The sequence below is a fragment of the Nematolebias whitei genome, chromosome 19, assembly GCF_014905685.2.
Source record: "Nematolebias whitei isolate Nwh7 chromosome 19, NemWhi1, whole genome shotgun sequence".
NCBI classification, from domain to species: Eukaryota; Metazoa; Chordata; class Actinopteri; order Cyprinodontiformes; family Rivulidae; genus Nematolebias; species Nematolebias whitei.
Genome location: NC_056516.1, coordinates 28,489,913 through 28,511,361, shown reverse-complemented (window position 1 = coordinate 28,511,361; position 21,449 = coordinate 28,489,913). Strand labels below are relative to the sequence as shown.

Here is a 21,449-nt window from a genome sequence, read left to right as displayed (position 1 = left end):
TCCATCCATCCATCAGTCCTTTCACCCATCCTTCCATCCATCCATCCTTTCATCCGTCGATTCGTCCATCGATCCATCCATCCGTCGATCTATCCTTCGATCCATCCATCCATCCGACCAGCAATCCATCCATCCATCTGTCCATCTGTCCATCCATCCATTTGTCTGTCTATCCATCCACACATACATACAGTACATACATACATCCGTCAATTCGTTGATCCATCCATCCATCCATCCATCCATCCATTTGTCTGTCCATCCATCCATCCGTCCATCCATGCATCCATCCATATATACATACATCCGTCAGTCCATTGATCCATCCATCCATCACTATAGAAGCTGTTATTGAGAACTGAATGAACTGGACTGTTGCATACATTACAAATATAACTAATAATTCATGAGAGAAGAGGAGACTATGATTTATATTTTGTTTACTGCATTATTTTATCACAAAACCTTTTAAGAAACAAAAAAACTTTAGATTTTTCAGTCTTTTAAATAAGAATTTTCCTCCTTACATGTAGATATCAGTAAATAATAATCTGGTTTTAGATGAATCAAGATGCAGACCTGAACGATTCTGGATGAAATAAAAAATGTCAGAAATGGAATATCATTTGATTTTTTATACTGCCGTCGTGTTGAGAAACACAAAAGGTGGAACTCTGACGTGCAGAACTGCAGCGCCCTGACAGTTCATGGCGTGCACACAACATAGGATTCACTGAGACACGTTGCCACCGGGGAGGGGGAAGAAGTAAAAACAAGCCATTGTAGCTGCTGCTGCTGCTAATAAAGGATCATTGAGTGAGCGACATGAACGTTTCCACATAAATCTGAAAAGGCGACGTGAAACAAGTGTGTAATTCTACTTTGATCCTAACAAATTTGTCATCACATTCAGCTGTTGAAATCCAGAACTTGTGGACCATGTTTTGCACGTTGGAGCTACAAAAAACATGATCCTATATCAGAGCAACCAACACAGCCTTTCCTGACGAAAAAGTTGGATACACTGAAAAAAGCCAGTAAAAATCACTCTACTGTGATGGATGATTCACATCTATCACCACAGTCTTATATCAGCGTACGATTTGACTCCTCAAGTTCCCAAAACCTTGTTTGAAGAAAAACAATGAATGAAAATGAAGTTTATTTTAGGTCTGAAATATTAAACTCACAGGATTTAGTTTTAAGTGTGCTTATAACTGCATGAAGACGCATGAATAATTTATTTGTTCATTTAATTTGAATCGCAGCCCTCTGAATCGTAACCGAATCAAGCGATGAGGTGTTTTCCCCACCCCTGCAGAGGATTTTATAACTAAACAACTGTTTAAAAAGTATTTTTAATGCTTGGGACACCCTGTTCTCATTAGGCATTCCTTGTGTTTGTAGTTGAAAATGCCCCCAATGAGGAAGTCCACTTGAATAAAAAGCAGTTGATTATTCCTTTAATCGTGTGATTCATTACTGAAATGTGAGTCTGCACTTTGTGTTGCTCGGGACATGCTGCAGGGGAAATCTTAATGTGCTGAGTGTGCTTTGCATCTGATGCATTTGAATCCTGAGCCTTTCAGAAGTCACGTGGACTCAAATGAACAAAATATTTGGGCACCAAATGACCAGGTTTTAATACAACAGCTTCTCCTGTTGGCTAAAATGATTCATTAATAAGTAATTTTACAAATAAATCAGTGTTTTTATTTTAAAATGTCCAGCCTTTTTGCATATAAGTGTTCAGAGCCTTGTTTAAAGAATTTGCTTCCCACGAGGTTTCTTTGTTCCTCATCATCATCACCTGAGAGCTCGCTTGTTTTTGATGACTTCACCTCCCTGGGGAGGGCAGAGTGGGAAACAATGTGCTGACAAACAACACACACACACACATATGCAGCTCTGCATTCCTCACATCTCACACTACACTAACACAAACGCATACCTATACCTCCTGCTGCATGGACAAACATGCAGCAGGATATGAGCGCAAACAGCATGAAGGCTGAACTCATTTGCTGATTCAGCATTACAAAAACACAAATAATGAGCGGTAAGTGAACAAGTGATGTGGTGCACAGGTGAAAGTGCACAACACAGAAGTTAACTTAGATTTTTTTTTTCATTACAGTATTACTACAGCAGTAAAATATTGTGCAACACTGGTAATAGAAACTGATTTTTGCATTTGTATGTTAAATACCGGTAATTGCTGCAGTGGCACCGTAAATAGAGGGCTCCAAATAACAGACTGGCACTTTGATCTGGCAGCGGGAAGAGATAATCAAGGAATCAAGATTGCTGTTAAAGGGTCTCGCAGGCTGCCAGAAACACAATTCACACATTCGCGACGCTTCTGTTTCTAAGCCTCTCTGCAGAAATCAAGGTTCAAGCTCAAAAATCCAGACAAAAAAAATCCAACAGTCAGGTCATCTGGACAGTTTCTTCTTTTGTTGAGACGTTTTGCCCTCCATCCGAAGGGCTTCATCAGTCTGAGGAGTCACAAACAAACAGTTTTCCCCACTAAGCAGTGCACTCCTACAGTGGACCAACCAGTTATTTAGAAACACCTGAAGAAAGCTCGGAGAAGTATTGTCTAAGACCACTTTTAAAAATTCTAAGAAAGTCTGCTTGTTTAAAAATAAAATGTAAAGAAAACAAAAGAAATTGAAGTACAGAGGACTTTTTGGTTAGCTGTGCCCACCACTGGGGCACCAGCGATCTATTGTTAGGCTGATGGTCCTCCTTTTGCATGTGAACAACTAGTTCTGGCTGTCACCAGCAAACCGTTTGATCCACTATGAGAAGGTGCTGCTTATAAGACTGAGTTTATTGCAGCTCCTCAGACTGAAGAAGTGTTCTGGATAACAAATTAAGTGTTTCAACAAAGAATAAACCATCCAGAGGACCTGACTCAACCTTGTTAGACTAAGGGGAAAATACTGGTATTTGTAAATACAGTAATCCCTCGATACTTTGTGGTTCGACTTTCGCGGACTCACTCTTTTGCGTTTTTTTAACATAAGATTTTACACGACGCACGATTGGTTGATTGATGGAAGGTGACCAACCAGAGCGTTGTACTCTGTATCCTGGGCGCTTAGCGGCTCAGTAACCGTAGCATCAGTCTGTCTGCTCTCTTTCGCTGTGCTCTTTTGTACAATTTATTTCAAACCCTGTGGTGCCACCCAAACGTTCTGCACATTCTAATTCAGAACGCGAACCCAAGCGCCAGAGAAAGACTTACCATAAAAGCTTCTCGACTTGTTGAAGGAAAGGAGAACCTACGCGACTGCTGGCCGCCATTACGGGATCAACAAATTGAAAAGTGGCGCCTTTAGAAGAACTGTAATGCTCTTCTTGGCTGTGCAGTACATTCATCTCATCTTCATCACCTTCACTGTCAGTACTGCACAGCTAATTATCTTCATCCTTCAAGTTGTAGTATCTTCACTGGTGAGTACCCATGTAAAATTTTGCAGTAATGAACAGTACATATATGCATTGTACATGTACAGTACATATACGCATGTTAGAATTACGTAGGTTTAAGAGTTTAGAACATTGTTAGGAACACTGCAAGAGTGTGGGAAGGGTTTATAAAGCCTTAAATATATATAAATACTAATATAACATCCCTACTTTGTGGATTTTCACCTACTGTGGTGGTGTCTGGAACGTAACCCCCGCGATAAGTGAGGGACTACTATATACAAAAACCAAAAATTATAGCACCCATCTCCTGAATAAGCTGAAACTTTGGATGTATGAACAGCTAAAATCCCAAGAATGCAAAAGTAGTGTTAGTGTACATAAAAATGTAGCAATAGCAAAACAAAAACTCATTTCACCTGCAACAAATAAAAACTAAAAGATGTATCCACCTGTCTGTTCTCTGCTCTTTACACCCTGTTCCATGAATGATTTGGACAGATTATGGTGATTAGTTGCCGTGAAATCCAGCCAGTCATTTATATAACCTGGTCTGCAACGTCATCTGCTAGATTAGGCCATCTGACATGATGGGATTAGATTGCGTGGCATGCAAGTATAAAAAAAAAAAAAAAAGCAAGATCAAGCTGATTTGTTACAGTAAACAGCGTGGAGTGCCTTGTTTTATAGCTTGGCTAAGAACCGAGGACAGATGTGACAAAAGACTGTGAGAGCAAAATTACAAAGGACATGATCACCTGACAAAGAGATTTTCTGTTACTGCTGATGTGCACGCTAAGTGGTGGCCAGTGTCGTCGGCCACGAATACGCAATGCTTTTCTTCCCAGGCTGAAAACAACAGCTAGCATGTAGCAGATTTAATGGCAACTGAGCCGGCTGGCACCGTGACCAAATATAAAAGTCAATAAATGCCTTTGGTGTGCAGAATTTAAAAGTACGGAGAGAGGGTGGAGACGCTGACGTGATGAGGTGTTGCTTTTGGTCATGCAGCCACGGAGCATGGAGGTCATTTCCCGTTGGATTGCAGTAATCTCCTTAAGAAAGCCTCTACAGAAGGTTAACAATGCTGTCGAGGCGTCAGCTCTGCAGTGTTTTGGTTACTATCATAAAAGGCAAAACTGCATCCAAAGCAAGTCAGTCAAAGCAAACGCACAGTTTACAAATGAACTCTTGAGAATGAAAAGAATCCTTTGTCCCACCGTCACGCCGCTTTGCTTCTGACACCGTTGAGCCTAATTTCACCGTGACCAAACAAAAGATATTGTCACTGTGTCTTCTAAGGTTATATAAAGAATGCAACGATTTATAAAGAAGACATTTGTTTTGTAATGTTCAACTCATCAATGAATGCAGTTTTCCAAATACTTCACTTTATAGGGGTAAAACAATGTTGCACAAGAGATTTTTTTTTTTTTTTTAAACATTAAAGTGCCCTTATTTTTGATTATGAGAAATAAAATCAGCTTGTGTTCAGGCTTGTGTCTTGTGTCTGCAGCTATTTAACTCCGATACGCTGATGCTCATAAATTAAAGAACTTTGTAGGATTTTGCTCACAACATTTCCTCCAGTGTGACTTTTTATCTGTGCTTTAAAAGTGTTTTTTTTATTTTTTTTTTAAGTTGAGCTCAGAGAGAGCTTGTTATGTAATGAATCATCCAAAACGAGTAAAGGAACAACTGTCTGCTCTCATCACTTCCTCTCCTCCTAAATTCACTCACCCCTTTCCCAATTTATGGTTTAATCCTGTTTGTACCATTTTCTTAAAGTCCATTTCACTCTTATCACAGCAGGGAGTGTTCCTACTGAGGGTGACTTTAAGAAAAATCTGGAAGACAATTAAAAGCAACATTTGGAAAAAAAACCCCACTGAAATCAGAAGCTAAAGGCGTCAGGACTTTGCTTCTTGGAAAAAAAAAATATATAAGAGTTGTTTCCATTAAGATGTTATTACTTCCAACTAATAATTGCTATAAAATACTAAGAACAGTGAAAGGCACTAAAAGCTACTCCAAAACCGCAAAATGGTTTGTGTCTCAGTGCAAATGTCTCCCCTGAGGAGTGAAGTTCTGACAGCTGGTTGACGTGATGAGTCAGTTTTTTCTACTTCTGCACTAAAATGCATGAATTGCCATAAGAATTTCACACAGATGGCTTAATGTCAGGCAGATTTGTCTACTGTTTATATATCGAGGCAGGAGGATCACCATGAAGTAAAATAATCTGTTTGGTTTAATTAAATAGGCAGTAAAACACTATTACATTCCTTTAACATATTTTAGAAAGACATTGCCTCATTCAGCTTTAAAAAGCCAGGTTTTATTTTGGTCAAAGTTCAGAATGATACCCGTGATGCTCTAGTTCCTTTTTTAATCTGAAGTCGTCTTCTAAAACACTAGCAAAAGTTAAATGTATCCAAATTTTATACAACCTAAAAGTGATGAATTGCATAGCCATCCCGACAACCTTTTTTAATTTAATTTGAATAAAGCCAAATCAAAAAGAAGTTTTCCTCATTTTTATGTTCTAGTGTGCAAACTGTACTCTTATTGAGCTTTTTACTTCTCAACTGCAAGAAGCAATTCATACAGTCAGAAAAAAACATCTAAACAGGTGAAGATTTAAGGGTCAGTCATGCATTATATGATCAATTATGTAAAATCCAAGTGGATTTAAATTTCAGTATTTACAAAAGTGATTTAGACCAAGACAAAGGGGCAAAACCTCAAAATGTATTTAATTCAACTCATGACTTTGGTAAAGTCTAGATCAGGGGTTTACAACCTGCGGCTCGAAGCCGCAAGTGGCTCTTTGGTCCAGCTACAGAGACTCTTTCAACCTTTGACCAAAACTAACATAAAACTGAATTTTACTGGTTGTTATACTAAAATTAAAAAGGGTCGTTTTAACAGTCTTCCTGCCATTTTTTTTGTTGTTGCAAAAAGTAGAACAATAAAAAGACTACTCCATACTCACTGTGTGCTTCATCTCTTCAAAGTAGTAAACTTATTTTTTCCACAAAAAAAAAAAACAAAGAAAAGAAAATCATAGGTCTGCACAGTTCATTGTTTACATTTTTTTTTAATTGTTAAAATCTCTAGTTTTCTTTCTTTACAACAATCCAGTCTTTTCTTTTGTCTTAAAAATTGTACAAATATCAAATGTTAAAAACCATTTGATATTTTTAGTTTTAAAAGAAGTCACCCCTACTGGCTAGAAAAGTCCCCTCCAACAAACCTAAAGTGGTCCACGGGTCTGATGTACCAGATTGTTGAACAAAGGGGCATAAATGGGTCTTTTGATTGTAAAGGTTGCAGACTCCTTCTGGTCTAGATGATTTGGACCATGGGTATGATGAACAGGTGCTCTTCTGTGTGTGGGACTGAACACAACGAGGAACACCAAGTTAGTTTGGTAATAATCGGCTCCATTACTTAACAGAACGACGAAGAGATCCTGCTTTTTGATTTGTCTCCGTTTTATTAAAAGCAGCACCATCTCCACTTCCTACTTATGTTTGGCAGGAAAAATTGAAAGAAACTTCAAATCTAAATTTCAACCATGAGCTATCGTGAAAACGCTTCCTGAAAACAAAAAATGGCCTCAATGTGCAATCAAGGTGATGGTGGAAGCTAGAAATGTTGCGTTCACAATATATTGTAAAGACCTTACAATATGAAACATCTAATTTCTACTATAATCCCATATTGTCCCACACAATTGCGCTTTATGTCCCAAAACTAATTTATTTGGATCTGGTCAATCTTGGCTTGTAGGAACAAAATCAAGAGGAATGAGTACAATAAAGTCTGCAGAGTTGGCACGTTAACCTTCATTTTAATGATCAAAAACTATCAGTTTGGACAGGTTGGAGTCCAATTTCTTCCATTAGTCTACTGCTTTAACCGTATATACATTTATTTATGATAATAGGGTTGTGTTTTCCCTCACTGTCCTCGAGTCTGTCTGTATCCACGTGTGAAAACAAAAATGAGCTCGATGTGCGCTCCACACAAAACCTTGTACGGTAGAAGTTTCTCCTCCTTTCCTCTGCCTTGTGTAAATAGGAGCTCCTTGACCAAACTGTGTCCACTGCGTACACATTCAGGGACACGGTCTTTCTCTTTCTTTGACCCTTGTGTTGTGGGGTTACACACACAATAGTTTCACTCAGGTGAAGCCAAAAAGCCAGCTTACCATCTATCCAGCTAATTCCTGTACGTACAGTCATCCCCATCATGCACAACGCATTAACAACACGGAGGGGGCGTCAATATTTGTTAGGACAAAAAATGGGAACGGGGACTCGTTTTCAGCACAGTCCGTGGAGCTAAAAACACCAGATGAGACGAGACGTTGAAGGGTGCACAAAGACAGAAAACAGATAAATGATTTTTAAAAATGCCATTTTATCTCAAAACAAAGCCCAGCTAAAGCAAAAAGACTTCTTTCTCTTCCAAGCGTATTAATTTTAACTTGTTTGTCCTGCCAGTACTTTTTCCACTTCTGTCACAGTGGAGGAAAATAATCATCTGGCCTGCAAGGATTGTTTTTATTTTGCATGGTTGGCTGCTGTGAATGACAAGGCTGCAAGACGTGTCTCATCGAGCTGCATTAAATCACTCATAATGCCAATTAGCAAACTAGTAAAAAGAAAGAATTTTGTTTACATTTTATAATTCACTTGCGTTTCCTAATTAACAATCTAAATGTGAAAGAAAGTGCTATGTATGGTCATGGTCACACAACGAAGAAACTTGGGCTCTGTATCATACATGTGAATCACACAAGTGGAGCAGCATGCAGCCATAAGTGCCCCGGGAGCAGATAAAGAACAGGTGTCCTGCTCAAGGACACCAAGACGTGGGCATGGTGGGGAATCAAACCTAAAACTTTCCAGTCCCAATTTGGCTGCCCTACCACTGCACCACAGCCACCTTCAAACGAAGCTCTGCCGTTAACTTTTTCTTTCTTTTTTCTTTTTACATCAACAACAGAATTTTTAACGCGTTGATTTTATATACTGTATTTTTTTGGTTATGTTTAAAGGATAACCGGTCTGCTTCAGGGTTTTTTTCCCCCCAGTGGATTAATCTGTACAATTTGTACCTCACAGTAGTTACCAAATCTATTAAGAAGGGTTCAGGCATGTCCTGGTCTGAAATAAATAAGCTAGGGCAGCTAAATCAACTCTAAAATTAGAACAGCACCTCTCCTGAATGATGCCACAGCAAAGCCTGAAAACAAGTTTATAGTAATAAGAACAATAAGGCACCGATTGTTTTGCACAAATACCTTTCTGGGATACTTGATACTTGAAATACTTTATATTTGTTTTGAAGCATACAACTCCTCTGCATTCATTTGATACGACTGTAAACATGTTAAGATTGCAACACTTGGCAGATCTCATCGACTGTCTGTCAGACACAACAAAACCTGGACGAGTTTCAAAGACCGGTTCCCTGTGGCGGCTCGTCCTGACTGAGCAAGACAGGAGTCACAGCAGTCAAAATGACGTACCCATAAATGGAGTCTTGGTTATGTAAAGTACGAGATCACACAAGGTCACGGAGGGAGGAGAGGAAATTTGGAGGGAGAAGATGGTGAACTAGTTCCTAGTTAAACAGCAGTTCTTCCCCCTTTTCACTGTTTACACATTCTACATCTCCTGGAGCGACTCTGCTGTTCCCTGCTCAGAAGTGGGTTTATTTAAAGATGATACCGAGTGTGGATGACTGTGACTAAAGGCCTGTCATTCTCCCTGAATATTCAAGTGTACCGTGACTTAGTGGGCAATCCAGATAATCCCGGTAGAAGTCCATGCAAGCAAGGTGACCAGGAGTTAGGACATGTGCCCGGGCATTTAAGCTGCCAACAAGTCCTTCACAAATGGCAGAAAGGCACCAAGAGATAAGGCGCTCTGTGTCCGTACAGTCACATGTCAACATAATTTTATGAGACAAATATAAATTCAATTCCATTTTATCTATATATTGCCACTTCACAACATAAGTCCTCTCAGGGCGCTGAACAAAAGCATTCACGTTCAATGTAAAATGCCTAATAATTAAAATGTTATCTATTCAAGAAAGCATGCAGATTGTGTTGGATCGTCACTGGGTCGCTATCCCATCCTGAGCAGCAAATTGGAGACAGTGGGAAGGAAAAACTCTCTTAACAGGAAGAAACCTCCAGCAGAATCATCAGAATAAGCTTTATTATCATTGCACCAAGATACAACGAGAATATTTCCGTACACTCGTCCGAAAGATGGGCGGAGTGCATGTAGCTGCTGCTACATAGCGCGGCCTTCTTAACCTTTTCAGAATACTTTTTTTTTTTTTTAAGATAGAAAAAATAACATCATGCCCCATTTACATTATTTTTATTTAACAGAGCTAATTTGTCTTCTGATGTAAAAACATTCGATTCTGGAGGAGTGTGGCTTCAATATTTAATTATATTGAATAAAGGAGTATTATATTGAATATAATCAATATTTAAACAATCAGAGCATGCTACACTTTCCTGAACAGAATTAAAAAAAATTATATTAAAAAATCTCATCCTAGGCATTTCATTGTACTGTTGACCTTGTGTTGACCTTGCATATGACAAATAAACACAACAACTTGAACTTGTCAGGCTTTCTTCGTGATATCATGTCGGCAAACTAACAGATAACTGTTCCTTTTGCTTACAGCGCTTTGGTTGGCCTTGTTGCCGTTTTCAGTGCTTTATAAATAAACTGGTATGGTACGTTACTAGTACATTATGGTACATCACTAGTGCTGCAATTTAAAAAAAAAAATAACGGGTGAAATCCAGACATATCACTCAACTCTGTCCAAATCAAGAGGGGAAATGTATATTCATATTGCTGTAATATTGTTAGCTTGTATCATCAAACTTCCAGAAACAGCTGTTGAAAACGTGTGTGTACAGATAAATTTAACCCATTTATATTCATTATTGTGATTGCTCCTCTTTTAACTAAATAAACCAAAACTCAAGCCACGTTGGCATATTACAGCAGATGCCAAAATAATCTCGATGTCCTTTAAAGTAACACAACCATGTTTTTTCCTCTCAGTAGTCTGAGCATGGACTCACCTATCTGCAGCAGCACAGGTGTCACCAACGCCGTCTCCATGGCGTAGCAGAACTCTCGGCCAAACATCACAGCACCGTGCATCACCCATCTCTTCAAGGGGATCCCTTCGATGGATCCTTCGCTCGCCGACTCCTCCCCTCCCCGACCGCCTCCTCCGCTCCCCAATCCATCCGCCTCGCCGCTCGCCGTCGCGTTCTCTTCATCTGGGCCCGAAGCCGTGGGTTTTTTGGCGACAATCTCGCCGACTAGAGATCCGACCTGCATAGTGTCAGCCTCCGTGTTCTGAGGAGGCATGGCGGAGGGCATGCAAGCAACAGAAAACAAGCACCCCCACCCAAACACAAAAAGTCCTGAAAGTCCAACCACCAAGAAGAAAACACCACTTTCTTGCTTCAGTCAAGTCACTCACTTTAAAAACAGGACTTCAATAAAATATTTTCAAGCTACAAACCGTGACCAGTGGATATAACCAGCTGGATATTTAATTATTCTATTGTTAGTGTCTATGTTCAGTAAGTCTTAAAAACACTAGTCTCAACATGCAAGTTGACAAAACTAATTATTCTTGCTAAATTTTAAAATGTCTAAAAGGCTGAAGAAACTACAATCAGTAGATCTAACACAGATTTAAATTGACTAATATTCTAAAAAATTTCAAAATAAAATCAGCAATCGGTTGTCCTCCAAAAAAAAAAACCCACTCCAATCCTTCTTGTTCTCCACCCACAGGTAAAAAAATAAATGAATTATAAATCAGCTTTCCCGTGGCTTGTAGAAAATCTCAAAAAAATATTAGGTAAGATGTTGATTTTCAGAGGAAGAGTGAGCGGTACATTCCAAGAGCAACTGTGCATTTGCTCCTTTTTGTATGTGTCGGATGTTTGTGATGAAGCCTGGAGAACTCCTTCCAATGTATTTGGTTTTTTGGTATGTGTGTGTGTGTGTTTGTGTGTGTGTGAATGGGGTTTTATGGCTTTTTTGTCATTGAGGTTAGTTTTTCCTTCTTACTGTCTATTACAAGCTGTAAAAATCCATATAGAAGACCACTCAGTGAGTTCCAGAGTCATTTTGTGTATAGAAGGCTGGATGGAGGGCTGGATGATCGTGTAGGTGGGGGCGAGCAACAGGTCGCGGCGGGCGGGGGGAGGAGGGCAGGTGGCGATGGTAGGCGGAGCTCCTGTGAAAATCCCCATCGATTGGCTGATCAATCTGAGGGAAAGAAAAATGGAGAGAAAAGGAAAATACCGGTGAGTTGCAGAAATTTAACTTTTTGCTCAACACGAAACAATTTTTTTCACATTTGCTGACATAAATAAAGTACGGATTAGTTCACGATTTGTAATGTGACAGGTATTTACCAACATAAAAAGAAAAAGTAATTTTCTAAAAAGGATGAAGTGCTGAAAAAAAAATTTGTGCATATTTTACAGTTTGCGTTTACTCCTAATTAGTAATTTGCAAGTTGCAAGTCTAAACCTTTTGGTGCATTTGCCAAGCTAGCAAGTAGAGCTCCACAATATATCAAAGATTGGTCACATTTGTTTATTTGTCTCGCTGATATCAATGTGAGAAAAATCAAGATGGCAACAAACTGGAACACAGCACAAACACAAAGAACAGGTATTTATTTTGATTCATTTTACTTTGACAGGTAGTCTCATTTACAATAGATTTGTAACATATTATCAGAATCAGCTTTATTATCATTGTACCGAGATACAGTGAGATTATGTTTGTACAGTCGTCCAAAAGATGGACTGAGTGAATATTGCTGCTACAAGAGCGCTCTCGAGGTTATGTTCTCAGAAGGACCCTTCGCTGTCTTAATTATAGCCAAAACACTAAAGCACACAAGTTTTTCTTATGATTTGCAGCCCTACTATCAAATCTAGTCAATATTAGAAACATCTGTAGCCCCTTAAACCAAATAATACAGAACCTTGCATCTGATCATAAGAATGACCAAAACACTAAACTACCACAGATAGATTGGTAAAGTTGTTGTTGTTCTTTCAGTTGCTCCCTTCTGCAGAGGTTGTAACGCTCGCACAAAAGATTTAGCAGAATTGATTTATGACAAATGGTCTTCCGACGCAACCTAGGCTCAAACCCGGCCTCAGAAGAAAAGATCGTAGAACTGACCACTGAGCAACTGCAGCCCCTAGAGATCTGTGAAGTATTATTTTTAAAAATGGTTATTTTTTTATTTTTAGTTTTTAATCTTCTAAACTGTACATCATGTACGAGTTTGATCCCGACAGATCTTTTGGGTATAATGCAGAACATGGCAGCATCTTGACAACTGCGAGACAGCTCTGTCTTAAAGCTGTTTTCTAATTTCTTCATGTTCTCAAACCAGTTCCTAGGAAGGACAACAGTGTGTCTTTCATGTCAGTCCCAAACAGGCATTGAACGTAAAATAATTTTTGCCAAACCATACGCAAGTTTTTCTCGAAGGCGGGACAGTGGGTATATCGGTAGAAGGATGTTAGAAATGTAACTGTCAGGAAAAAGACAAAGAGGAGATATATGGATGCAGTTGGAGAGAACATGGAGTTAGAGTGAGGACAGAGGATGGAGAGGACAGAGTGAGATGGAGGAGGATGAGTCGCTTTGGTGACCTCTGAAATAGGAACAGCCAAAAGAAGAAGACTAATCCTAATGGCTCCATGGTTCTAGTGTTTGTGTACGAGTTTGTGTTGGGGTTTTCATGGCTTTTTGTTGTTGAGGTTCCCCCTTTTTCCATTTACTGTTCATTAGAATTGATGAAAACTGTCATAAAAGCAAAGTTGTGAGAACATAAAGATCCATTATTGCACCTAGTTAGAAAGAGAGATGATTTAAAACCCAGATTCACTAAACTATGAAACAACACATAAGGTCAATACATAAGGTAAGAATAGAAAAAAGGGGTTTCTGCTGTTAAGCTAGAACAAACCTGCACGCTCGTAAATTTGAGAATGCACCACAAATAAGACACACATCTTTTCTCTTGCGAACAGAGCCCATTTTAAAAACTGTAATTGGTTTGAGCACATGATTCGTCCTCACAAACACACGGACTATGTTTAAAACTGGACTGGAAGAATAAAAGAATGCGATGCGTTGTATGAGCTGAAAGGTTTTCAAATCAAGCTGCTGTTTGAAACAGAGGGCTTGTGTGTATAATGAGAACAAACAGCCAATAATCGTACAGAAGAAAGAAAAAAAAACTAGGAAAAGCCTTTAGCTATTAACAACAACAACAAAAAAACTCTGCGTGTAAATTAACAAGATTTCTCAGAGTTCAAGTTGAAGAAATAGCTTTGGTTAGCTCTTTAGAAATAGGTTTGAAGGTTTGTGGAGGAGTTAAGAGAAATCAGTACGTCAGTCCTCGGCAGTCCATTTACCATTCCAGTTTTAAAAATCTGGGGAAAACTCTTGAGAATTCAGGAATGCCAGCTACAAACAGGAGGTCCTTAAAAAGTCAAATTAATCCAGTGGTTCCCAAAGTGTGAGGCTTAATTCACGTTTATAAATTGTATATAAGCACTTGTGTGGGAATAGGAATGTTGTTTCTTTGACCACAGAATGTTATCTGGCCTATTTGAGCCAATGCATGCTACCGTTTCGTGCCACGTGTTGCGCCGTTTTTTAGTTTTATGGATTCTTCTTTATTTTGTAAAGTGGGGTGTCTGGGACCAGGCCGTTAGAAGTACTCACTGCAGTTCCTCTCTGTTTTTGATATCTCAAACAGATGATTAAAGGTTGTCAACCCAGGTTCATATCCCGGTCTTCCTTCACGCACTACACGGAAGGACATGACGCAGAGTAACAAAAGACATAGCCGGTCACAATAATGGACAGGTTTTTGACTGGGCTCCCACATAAACACAAAGCATCAATTAAGCATCATCAAATATGCTTCCAAATCAACTTCCTTCTAAGCCAAAGAGTAAAAAATAATAATGACGAAGCATATCTTGCCTTTGGCATCTCCTGCAGAAACCGCAGTGTGTCATCCGTCTTAAAACGCTAGCTTGTGACAGTTTGAAGCCTAACAAGCTAAGACACCACTTGGAGACAAAGCATCCAGAGCACAAAGACAAGTCAGTTGACTTTTTCAGACAAAACTCATAAACTGCCATTCTCAACGGTGTCTCTTGGCTAAACCCGTGCAGATGAATGCTCAACACAGCTCGTATAAAGTCACCTACTGAGGGACACAGTGTAAAAAGTCGCAAACAATTGAGGAGGAATTAATACTTCCCTGTGCTATAGATATAGTTTCAACTATTATCGATGACATGGCATCCAACAAACTACGAGCTATTCCACTGTCCAATAATACCATCAGCAGGCGCTTTTATGACGTATCAAAGGACGTAGAGGTGCATGACAGCTGCCACTTTTCTCTGTAGATGGATGAAGCCATAGACAGTAACAAAGAACAAGTTCCTGGCAGAGCCACTGAAGAACTGTTTAAAATCATCGACTCTTACTTGAAAGAGGCCAATCTGAAATGGGAGGACTGTATGGGGATCTGCACAGATGGGGCACAAGCTATGGCTGGGAAACGAGGACGGCTGCAAGCGCTCATCAAGCACATCTTCCCCAACATGCAGCAGATGCATTGCATGATAGACCGCAAAGCACTGGCATCTAAACAGTTGAGTCCCGAACTGAATGATGTAATGACCGATGTCATCGCCACAGTAAACTACATCAAAACACAACCCGTCAAAGGTCGGATTATTTTGGCACTGTGAGAGGAAATTGGCTCTGATCACAGCTGGTTCACAGTGTCCTGAAGGCTGTCATGTGGGAAAGTGCTGTCCAGGGTCTTTGAACTGCGAGATGAGATCCACAATGATCTTGCCTACAAATTTTACTGTAACAAGTCCCTCATGAAACTTGCCTACCTCAGGTGACATGTTTCTGAAACTGAAATAACTGAATTTGCAGACACACACCTCCCACATCCAGCAGATAAAGTCACATTTATCAGAAAACTTGAGATGTGGCAGCAGCGAGCAAAATATGGAAACGTGGACTCATTTGAGAACTTGAAACCATTCACTGAAGACAACAAGCCGCAGAACTCGGTAAACTCATGCATGAAAGCTCATGTCTGCCCATCAGAAACATTTGAGATATTTCCTGGAGTAGGTTTCCTAAGAATATGACTGGATCCATGACCTGTACAGTGCAACACCACCTGACCACCTCAGAGGAGGAATAGTTCATTGATGTCACTTCTGATTCAACACCGAGGCTGCAGGTTTAGTCCAAGACCCTGGCTGCGTTTTGGATTGGAATGGAGAAAGATTACCCACTGATGGGTACGAGAGGCCATACTTCTTCCTTTTGCCACAAGGGGTGGCTGTGGATGAGTGGTTAGAGCAGTCGTCCTCCAATGCAAGAGTCGGGGGTTCGATTCCACCAGCAGTCACATGTTCAAGTGTCCCTGGGCAAGACACTGAACGCCTCATTGCCTCCAATGTTTGTCCTATCGGTGTATGAATGTGATAAAGCACTGATTATTCTTTGTATAGATCTCGTAGATTGCTGTAGGAATGTGTAAATGAGGACACAGATTGTAAAGTAAAGTGCCTTTAGTATCTTGATAAGATAGAAAAACGCTAGATAAGTACAGTCCATTTACAACTTATGTGAGGGTTTTTCTGCTGGGGAAATTTTCTTATAAATCAAAAGGGGGCCCAACAGAAAAAGTTTGGGAACCACTGCATTAAACTATCCTTGTAGTTTTGATTAGAGGCGGGAAGATTTCAGCACCTCACGATCCAGAATGTTACGATTATCAACGATCATAGGGTTTGTTAATAAAACACCAGGAGGCAGCTGGCAGGGATGAAAACAGATAAGACATGAAGTGACACCTGCCGTTTGCTCTCTGGACCAGTCGAGTGCCTATTTTTTTATTTATTTAAATAGTGAATAGTATGTGGCTCATGGTTGCATTTCTGGATTTAAAAGCGTATATATATTAACACCCCAAAATGCACATTGTAATTTTGCCCGATGCCCCACACTACTAAGGCAATCCCATGTGCCGCATAAGGTGTCTTTTTTCACTTGAGCACCTGCCCACTAAAATGTCTGTGCAAATGCATGTCCAAAACATTATGAAACTGAAATACAAAGACATACATGCAAATTGAGATATGGCTTCTTTTTTTTTTTTACATAAATAATTTATTTGTATATGTTCTGGTATAATCAAAACTGCACAACACCATACATCCTTCTGCCCTCTCCCCCTCACAAAACCACACAGCTTTACTTCAACATTAAGCAACGGCAGCTCTGCTAGGACAAAAAACTATCCAACAAAATACATTTTTTACACTTGATAATGATGTGCATCTAAAACTAGATTATAATCTCCACCCTGAGTTTTGAATAAACACAGCCCATTATGTTTGCATGAAGTTGGATAAGTTGTTCTTATTTTCTCAGATAAACAGTCTAGATGTAATTGCCTTAGATGAGGCTCAAAACTGCCCCAAGGAAAAAATTAAAAAAATTAAGTAAGTTGTGAAGAAGAAACGATCGAGTCACAGATAAGATTGACAGATGTACAAGACAAAGGTTGAAAGCATCAGTCCTCCAGCTATTTGCCACATCCCCTTCTTTCCCTCTTCATCTCTTATTTAAAGGTCTTGCATATCGCCATTAAATTTTATGACGCGCCAAATGTTTTAGCGTGTATAAACACACAAGCCCCTCCTCACATAACGTCACACACACTGCAGCAGATTGCATAACAGTCTGTGCCCTTCACAGGCCCACATCTATGCAGAACACACACTTTTCTTTAATTTCACAAATGAACTCCAGAGAGAAACACCCAAAGCCTAAAATCTGAGAAGCAGCATGTCCACAACTGAAACAACACTCTGGTTCTGGTTGACCAGATATCTCTAAACGTGAAGGAAACACAAGTTGATTTATGAGAGTATCCCCACTGGGTGGAGATGCTGCAGTTATGTTGGAGTGCAGAATTGATGCTCAAACATTTTAAAACCCTGAACTTTGTTAAGTAGAGATGGATTTTCTCCACTGCAACAAGCCTCAGCTTTACAATTTTTATTCTGCGCTTTATAGAGAACAAATGATGCTTGCAGACGAGTCTCTCCCCCACACCGTTTATTTCCAAAATGCAAATTAAAGTCCGCAACAAGTTTTGTGCTACCCCAAAACTAGGAGTTTTTCTTCAAGAAGTCAAGGTTCTTTATTTGTCGTACACGCCACATGTGGTACATGAGGTGGAACGAAAGTGTGTACACAGGATCCCAGTTACGTCCAACAAAAGTAAAAAATGTAAAAGAAAAAAACAGTAACAAGATCTAAGATATGAACTAATAAAAACGTTAACTAAAAATATGCTAAGCACTAGTAATAGTACAAAAACAATACGCCGAACAGCCGCACAAACACGAGTCTGTGTGAGCAGATGAGTACGAATGAACACAGCAGCATGAAATACATCAGCAGAACGATGTGATTTTTCATAGTGATTATCCTGGGTAGATATTCATGAGTCTAACAGCCTCAGGGTACAAGCTGTTCCTCAGTCTAGTGCAGAGGTCTGCAACCTTTTTAATCAAAGAGCCTTTTCTTTAAATAAAAAAAGAGCCTGGAGCCACGAAACCTGCTACAACTGCGATGATCAACTGGTGGCCCATGGGCCACTTTGAGTTAGTTGGAGTGGGCTTTTCTGACCAGTGGGGATGTCATTTTAAAACTAATCATCAATAATGAATTTCAACATTTATTGACATTTTTACATTTTTTGGGGGGAAAAAAACAAAACAAAACAAGTATGATGTAAAGGAGGAAAAAAAACTTCTAGTTTCTACCTTTAGATGAAAATGAAAACTCTGCAGGCCTCTATGGCCTTTGATGTGAGGAGAAATTAAGAATCCCACTTTGTAGTAATCAAGTAAAAAAATAGTGTCACTCTAACATTTGCAAAAAATTGATTTAAAAAAAGCCCAAACTATCCTTTTTTGTTATATATATATATATATATATATATATAAAACCCTGAATAATTACATTTCTTGTAAGTTTTGATCGAAGCTTCAATGAGCCGCAGCTGAGAGACTAATGTGACACATGGGCCCCAGAGCCACAGGTTGCAGACCCCCGGTCTAGAGGTTCTACACTTAATGCTCCTCAACCTCGTGCCTGAGGGGAGCAGGACAAAAAGTGTGTGTGCTGGGTGAGTGGGGTCCTTCATGATGCAGGTGGCCCTCTTCCTGCATCTGCAGGTGTAGATGTCTGTGATGGTGGGGAGGCGGACTCTTGTTTTACCTGGAAGTGTTTGCCATTGTTGCTTTACAAAAACAAAACAAATCTATAGATGCAAATCAACAGCCTAACCAGTTCAGACTCTGGTAATTTCCGGGTTTTGTTCTGCACTTTCACACAGAATCCATATACAGTAACACACACAAAACCCATTTGAAATAAAGTTGTTGACATGCACAACTTCTACAAGAGAGACTTTGTTCTAGTCACACATTTTAAATTTATTTAAAGAGCTTTTGAAAGACTATAAACAGTAATTAGTGTTGAAACTGCAGTTTTTATTTTACAAGACCTATAAAGTTTAATGAAATTTAGTACATTTGCATGTGTTAGCATAGCTGTTTGACTTGGAGAGGCTGTGTGAGTCATGGTTGTAAAATGTGGTCCTGTTGCTTCCTCAGTATGAGCAGGTGAATCTATAGATCAAAGATGCAGCAGCAAAACTCACTGAACTACTGAGACTAAAACCAAGAGTTATTTAAAAGAAAATGGGTGTGGCGCAGCCAGGAACTGGTGTTGGTAGAAATTCATGAGCTGTGACTGAAAAGTTGTAAACATGTTGACGAGTATCGTTCCTTCGGGCGCTGCCAAGATATTTGTGAGCAGAAAACCTAAATAGTAGCTTCAAAATGTGATGCTTTGAGTCATTACCTCAACTAAATGCCCGAGTGTTTGCTGTACACATCAAGTCAAGTTTGTAATTAAAAGCAAACTCCTATTCAGATGGATTTTGATTCCAAACATCAGTGATGCACTTTAATATCCGCATTTCTAATTTTGTCCTCATGATGTAGTGACAATGATTAAAATGACCAAAAATAAAAAAATATATATATATAAAAAATCACCTAGATAATTCAGTAAATGATATTTAACACAAGTTTTCAACATGAAATCTGAGTTTCATATTATATTCATGCTTATTAAGAAGGAGCAATTTATTTACAGTAGTCCCTTGCTACTTCGCGGTTCAACTTTTGCAGACTCGCCCTATCGCGGTTTTTCAAAGTAAGATTATACAAGAGGAAACAAAAATGGACAAGACACATGATTGTCAACTTTAATATTACTCACGTGATTGGGTCAGTACTGGATATTGTACAGTAAAAAATTAACGAAAAAAAAATACTTTGGACAGGCGCTGCCATTTTGTAGTTTTCTCTCAATAAGCCTCGACTGTATTCTCGCTCATAACGACTACATTTCCCAGAAGGCAACAGTGCCCTGACCAAAAGCCCCGTTTCCTTCTGTTGAAATACTAGAGGGAAAGTTTTGATCTGATCCGAAAAAGTTTGGTGCTTATTACAGTGACTTCGGCGCCCAGCGGATGCAGAGAGCCGCATGGAACCCACCGGTCCAAAAACCGGAGCAGAACCAGACCTCCAGACCCACTAGTGAATCCCGAGAGCTGATCTTTTTCAACCGGTCCACAAGGACCTCCAAGCAGGGACATGCTGGTAAGTAAAATTTAGTAGCTACATTTAAGTATGTTGTTAAAATTTGTAGGTTTAAGAGTTTAGACCATTGATTGTGGACTTCATTGCTGCAGGGTACGTCTGCAGAAACAGAACCGAGTCGAACCGGAACCGAGAGCTGCTGCTGTTCTGCAGAGCTGGTAAGTAAAATTTAGTAGCTACATATACAGTACTGTACTTGTGTTGTTAAAATGACTTAGGTTTAAGAGATTAGAACATTGCAAGAGTGTGGGAGGAGTTTCTAAAGCCTTAAAATATGTATAAATACTAAAATAAATATAAAATTGCTACTTCGCAGATTTTCACTTATTGCGGGTGGGAGGGGGTTGTTGGAATCTAACCCCCGCAATAAATGAGGGACTACTGTATTCGTTTTGCCAACAAAAAATATATAAATAAAACACAAAGTGAGTATATTTGGCAAGTTTGAGAGCGACAGGTCCTTTAAGGGTTCAAGACTTATAATTCTCTTTGAATTAGAGTTTCAAACAGCCTTTGAATGCAGCAGTCAAGCTGAGCTCACCGTGACTATAGTTTCCACTTTATAACCCTTTCAAAATAAAATAAGAGAACAAACACTCACTGGGACACTTCTAGTTTTTTTATCTTTTTGTTCTTCGGAAGGGAGGCGGATTGTGTTCTGTCAAAAAAAGCAGCAGTTTTAGAAAACAATTCGGCGTGTCATTTCCAGACTCTGAAAATGTGCCCACAGGCCGTCTTTATTCCTCTAAATACGTGGAGCAGTTTTTAAAAACGTGGTTTTTAAACAGTTAGTAGTTTTTAAAAAAATGTGCAACAGTTTTATCTACAGTTCTAAGACAGTGATCGTTATCTGACCACATTGTGTTCCCCTGTTTGTTTGTTTGTTTGTTTGTGCCTTTATAACACAAAGATAAACAACAGTCAACAGATTTTATGCTCAGGGAGACGAACAGAAAAGAGAAAAGAGGGAGAGCGAAGAAACGAGTGGAGAGGGGGAGGAAAGGTGATGTCTGTAAAGTTCAAGGTGAAGCACAAATTAAATGTTGTCTCCTGCGTCTCACACACACACACACACACACACACACACACACACACACACACA

The 21,449-nt window shown here is 39.4% G+C and overlaps 1 protein-coding gene and 1 long non-coding RNA gene across 2 annotated transcripts in view; both read right to left on the bottom strand.

Moving 5' to 3' along the window:
- The window catches only part of LOC119425908 (solute carrier family 45 member 4), a 41,191-nt gene extending 30,087 nt beyond the window's left edge, over positions 1-11,104 (bottom strand). Inside the window, exon 1 of the mRNA XM_037693464.1 lies at positions 10,574-11,104. Within this exon, the coding sequence (XP_037549392.1) occupies positions 10,574-10,880 (307 nt within the window). The 5' untranslated portion in view covers positions 10,881-11,104. The remainder of the gene's footprint in view (positions 1-10,573) is intronic.
- Positions 11,105-11,339: 235 nt separating this feature from the next.
- The window catches only part of LOC119425399, a 29,744-nt gene continuing 19,634 nt past the window's right edge, over positions 11,340-21,449 (bottom strand). The window contains exon 3 of the long non-coding RNA XR_005187564.1: positions 11,340-11,783. This is a non-coding gene — a long non-coding RNA (uncharacterized LOC119425399). The remainder of the gene's footprint in view (positions 11,784-21,449) is intronic.